Source organism: Medicago sativa, chromosome 7, assembly GCF_051527215.1.
Source record: "Medicago sativa cultivar Bolivia chromosome 7, Bolivia_mono, whole genome shotgun sequence".
NCBI classification, from domain to species: Eukaryota; Viridiplantae; Streptophyta; class Magnoliopsida; order Fabales; family Fabaceae; genus Medicago; species Medicago sativa.
This window is the reverse complement of record NC_140755.1, coordinates 56,012,814-56,018,439: the sequence shown is the minus strand read 5'-3', so window position 1 is coordinate 56,018,439 and position 5,626 is coordinate 56,012,814. Positions and strand designations below refer to the sequence as shown.

The 5,626-nt window shown below is 32.2% G+C and overlaps 1 protein-coding gene across 1 annotated transcript; it reads right to left on the bottom strand.

Moving 5' to 3' along the window:
- Positions 1-438: 438 nt before the first annotated feature.
- LOC146906919 (chloroplast envelope quinone oxidoreductase homolog) lies at positions 439-4,213 on the bottom strand. Its single transcript, XM_085725174.1, has 4 exons — positions 4,098-4,213; positions 2,638-2,779; positions 1,768-1,859; positions 439-1,326 (listed from the first exon to the last, which is right to left on the bottom strand). The coding sequence occupies exons 1-4, from the start codon at positions 4,161-4,163 to the stop codon at positions 616-618; spliced, it is 1,011 nt and encodes a 336-aa protein (XP_085581300.1). The 5' UTR covers positions 4,164-4,213; the 3' UTR covers positions 439-615.
- Positions 4,214-5,626: the final 1,413 nt, after the last annotated feature.

Sequence of the window (5,626 nt, the reverse complement as noted above, 5' to 3'; positions counted from 1 at the left end):
AGATTGCTAAAGAATGAACGAACTAAAACAAAGAAATACAAACGTTCATGAAAACATAAATTCACAGCATTACCCAGAATCCAGTTGATTGCAAAGATAATTTGTATTAAGAATTTGAGATGCGGATCCAAGAAGAAAAACGGGTTTTCTTGATTGAGGGGGAAGGAAGAGGAATTTGAAAATTGGAGAGTAGAAGAGGAATTTGAAGAGTCAGAGTGAGACAAAAACTAGACCCTCTCCGAGTTCAGACAAGATTTATGTGAATTGATCAATCCGAGCGCGTAGTTTCTTCTGCGCATGTTCATAATTTTGAAACTCACCATCATTAGGTTCCCTATACAATCAGCATTTGTAGCATATATTTTTTTTAAAAGTGTATGTTATAGAGGGAGTACTACGAAGTGTGGGAGAAGATGAAAAGACAAAATGAAACACATATATACAAAGGATCATGCTAACTTATAAAATGAACACATTAAATACACAATCTATTTTTCTTCATATATTTGAAAAATGAGAAGACACACACAGCAAATGATAAATGACTAATGTTATTCTAAAATAAAACTGCACAATATTACTCTATCAATTCATATAATATAGTGTATACATATATTACAAAGCACTATAAGCATAATTAAAACTCAAAATGATCTTCCCAGTTGCATGACCATCAATACTCTTAGACCAACCATCTTCAGCCTTAGCTAGAGGAAATTTGGAGTCTATAACTGTTTTAATCTTTCCTTGCTTAATCAAATCAACAAGAAACTGAAGATCCTTACCCTTTGGAATTAGAAGCAAAGGCACAAGTTGTTTTTTGGAGAAGGTAATTTTAGTAAGAGCAAATGTCAACATTGAAGTAGAGCTAGGAGTTATATCTACAACCTTACCATTCGTGTTCAAGTTAGGCTCAAAAACTGACCATGCAATATCCGTTGCACAATGAACCACTGCGTCATATTTCTTACCAGAAGGACTCTTTAATTCAACACCAATTGGTGTTTTATAGTCAATTACCTCATCAGCTCCTAAGCTTTTGACAATTTCCATGTTTCGAGCGCCGCAGGTGGCTGTTACGTGAGTGTTACCTAGCTTTGCTAATTGAACTGCATAGTGTCCTACACCACCTGATGCAGCCGTGATCAAAATGTTTTTCCGCTCGCCAGTTCCATCAAGTTTGATTCCTATGGATTTGGTGAGTGCTTGGAGAGCTGTTAGACCGGCGACAGGTAAGCCGGCGCATTCAGATGCTGAGATTTCTGGTGGTATTGAAGCAGTGAGACTCTCCTTAACAACAGCAAACTCAGCTAGACCTCCACCACTCTAACATAATAAAATTTCATGACTCAAAAAACAAGACAACGAATAGATTTAAACTAAAATAAATTTATAAAACCTTTTTTCTGATTCAAAATACCAAAAAGAAACAGAAAACAAGCCCTTGACTTGGAGTTTCAACCATTTAACCGTAACCCTTAAAAACTGAAAGCTGAGCTGACGGGCCGAGAAAATTCCGAAAAGAATGTTTCCGATGAAAGGACACAGGTTAAAGGGTTGAAACTCCAAGTGGCTTGGAATCTGAAGTAGCTAAATTGAAGACTGATAAGAGCTCATTAAAACAGTTGACAACATGAAATCAAGGTGATACTTTTGTAATTATCAATCGAAAACAATAACTGAAAACAGAAAAGTTTTTTCAAATCCAACAACCCTTAAAAATAGATTCATCAATGAAATGGACTGAGTAGCCGGCTAAGAACTTACAAAGGGGCTGACTACGCCTACAACTTTGTCACCAGTTTTGAACTTCTTAACACCTTTACCAACCTCCATGACCTCTCCTGCTACATCAGTACCTATTATAGAATGCAGTATAATCAACATGACACTTCAAATATTTGTAATAAACAAGGGAAGCCCGGTGACCTAAAGCTCCCGCATACGCAGGGTTCGGGAAGGGGTCCCACCAATTGGTGTATAAACTTGCAGTCTTCAATTATTTGTAATAAACAATATTAAGACAGAGTTTGAATGACTTGGTTAAACTCATGTTGTAAACTATTTTGTAATCAAAATCAAGTAAAGATCAAAATTTAAATATCAAATTCAATTTGTAGTTTGTAATTTATTTAAAATTGTTCCATGTATTGAGCTTTTGATTAATATATGTTAGTGAAAAGTGCAATGATATAGTAAGGTCGAAGATTGCAAGTTTATAAAACCAAAGAACTTCTACTACATGAATCCATGTTTTGAATTAGATGCGAGAAAGGCATTGATCACAATGTTGTCAATCTCGGATCCCGAAAAATAGCAGTTTGTTCAAATTCTGCTATGCTATAGTGTCACTATAATTGTTAGTATTTGACAACCCTTTATAATAAATTCAACAACATTGCGATATGTTCGAATTCTGATACGCTATAACACTGCTATAACTGAAATTCAACAACATTGATATTCAATATTTTAACAGAACACTAGTTTTTGCATACAAATCATAAATACATTTCAAAAGAAACAGATATTTAACAGATTCTTGTCAAATGCAGGTGGTTTAAAATATATGTTTAACTACCAAAAATCTTAAATCTTTGACAAAATTAATATATAGTGAGCGGGAAAGGAAGATACATGGTATATATGGGAACTTGGGAGGCAAAAATGGCCACAACATGCGTTTCTGTACTTTCCAATCAAATGGATTTATACTAGCTGCTTCCAATTTTATCAAAACTTCATCTTTACTAGGACTTGGTATGGGAACTTCAACATGCTGCAATAAGTCAAAATTATATAAACAAACAACATTTGTTACTAATTACTACTAATTTTTTTGTCATTGGATACTGCTAAATTCTAATAAGCACAGTGACACAAATGCTTCCTACATCATATTGAAATATTTTGTGAGGAAACATGTAGTATAAACATATAAAAGTTACATATATTTGATTCTTAAGATATGGATATGGACTGTGAAGGTGAATCCGTGATGGTTCTTAGTCTATCTATCATAAGAAAAGTTTTTTTCCAGATGACATGTGACGAAATTTTGCATCTCTGCTGATTTTTGCAACAACGCATGATCTTTAGTTAACATTTTAAAATGTGTCATCCACATGCTGATTTTGATGAGTTAGAAAAGAGAACTGCAACATTTATTATCCAGCTAATTTTGATACCAATGTAATCCCAGGGAATACAATTTTTCACATACTGTACCTATTGTTTAACTTAACAACTTAGGGCCTGTTTGGATAAACAGCTTGTTTGCAGCTTATAGCTCAAGCGCTTCTTATGTAAAGTGATTATGTTAACAACTTAGGGCCTGTAGCCTGTTTGGATAAACAGCTTGTTTGAAGCTTATAGCACAAGCGCTTATTATGATAAGCGTTTATGTATAAGCTTGCATAGGCTATTTTCATCACAAATATAAAATAACGTTAAATTGTTTTCGTATATGCTATAAGTTGTTTTTATAATAAGCTATATTGGAGAACTTATGAAAATAAGTTGAAGAAAGCTTATGAAAATTGTCATAAGCTGTTTTCATAACTTCACCCAAACAATCTCACAAAACTTATGTCAGTAGATAAGCTAACAAGACAATCCAAACAGGCCCTTAATATAGAACTAATGAACTACGCATTCTTAATAGCTAGACATTACCATGATGAGAATGTATATTTTGGTGGAGGAGGTTCATCCTATAACAATGTTGTTCTAACTTAACATAAGATTGGATAGAAAAAAACTCACAATCACCGGCGAGGTTTTAAAAGCTGTCGACAATGTAGAAGTTATATGACGAGGGAGAAAATACTAACATTAGTTATTAAAAAAACAAAAATCTAAAACCTTGATCACTAATTACAAACATAATCAATTGCGGTTGGTACATATGGTTAGACCTTCCGCTCGCACCAACAAATGTGCCTCCCCTAATCTAAAGGTAATCATCAGAATTATAATATCTCTATTTCTCTTCACTTTAATCAAATAATCCACCCAAATCACATTGACAAATACATAATTGAGTTAAATCAGAAATGAGATATATCTGAGAGTATAATAAAAAGAAGTAGAAGAACCTTTAAGGCAGTGGATCCTCCACCATAGGCATAGTACTGAACAGCACGCATGAGTTTGTTCTCCATGTCCACAGCGAGAGAGTGAGTGTGTAGGACCACAAAGTATGATACCAATTGGAACAAACAGAAAGTGAAATGAAGTTAATATATAAATGTATGGTTAGAAACAAGACAAGTAGTTGCATCCTAGGTCACATAGGTTTTGCCGTAACAATTTTTGTAACATAGGTTATTTTAGATTAGATTAGATTCTCATTTTAGTTTGTTACAACAAATTCACTAGTTAACTTTTTTACTTCCTCCGTTTCAAAATGAGTGTCGTTTTAGATGTTTACACACATATTAAGAAATGCAATGATTAAAAGAAAGATAATGATTATTTTACCAAATTATACTTATTAACTATTGGTTAGTTTTAAAATTAATACTTTGGAAGTAGTGTGCAGAGTATTAATTGGAGGGTACAATTGAAAAGAAAAAGTTATTATTGCATTGGAAACTGAAAGTGACATTTATTTTGAAACAATTTTTTTTTCTAAAGCAACACTCATTTTGAAACGGAGGGAGTATAACTTTTTTATAGAGTGCTAACAACTAATTCACTAACGTACTTTTTTCAATAGACACTTGTTTGAATTTTACGGGTCTGACTAAACTATGTAGATCATCTCATATAAAATTAGTGGAATCTATATAAATTTCGATCAATAAAAAAAAATGTTATAAAGTGTGTTGTTACTTAATATATGCATCATAGTCATTGTAGGAAAACAATTCATGGTACAGTTTAGAACGGTCTTAAAAGAAAAATATACTCTTTGATCGATCCAAAGATTAAAAGTTAAAACTACACATTGTTTGGTTTGAATTACTCATTTAAAAAATATGATTCGATATAATCCAAAGATTAAAATCACACATAATGACACCATTAAAAAATTTGTGGTTTATATTGGATCATTTTTTGGTTGATCCACTATAGGATTATAAAATTGTATTAATAGTGATATTATAAAATGACAATTAAATAACAAGTTACCCCTCAAAAAAAAAATTAACAAACCATTTTGAAACATAATGGTAAAAAACAAATACATTACATTAAACTAATAAATATTGTTAAAAGAGTACTTTGTGAGTGTAAAATGTTTTACATTGTCAACACACTACAATCATTTATATATCCATATATATGGCTTTAGAAGTAGTTAGGGCAAAAGTAATTTTTTTTAATGATCTAACGGTTATGATTAATTAACCATCTAAAAATCATTTACACTAATTGTGTATATGAATTAAACTTTTATTAAAACTATTAAAAAAAATTGGTAAGTTATGAGTATTAATATGAACCGAAATATTTAATGGACACTCCAACTAGGTTGATATCCCTATAAAAACAACTATCTAGAATTGAAATTGGGACATAATCCAAACTATGTTTGGCGCTGCATTTTCAGTGCTAAGGTGGTTGTTAGACAATGTGCCCGCTGGAAAATTGGTTCTGGGTTTAATATCCCTATTGTTGG

Bases quoted from the DNA above. Each gene is read 5' to 3' on its own strand.
- LOC146906919 (XM_085725174.1), bottom strand. From the start codon at position 4,163: ATGGAGAACAAACTCATGCGTGCTGTTCAGTACTATGCCTATGGTGGA. The intron at 2,780-4,097 runs GTTCTTCTACTT...GACTTATTGCAG, and splicing joins GAGGATCCACTGCCTTAAAG to CATGTTGAAGTTCCCATACC. The intron at 1,860-2,637 runs GTATCTTCCTTT...ATTCTATAATAG, and splicing joins CAAGTTCCCATATATACCAT to GTACTGATGTAGCAGGAGAG.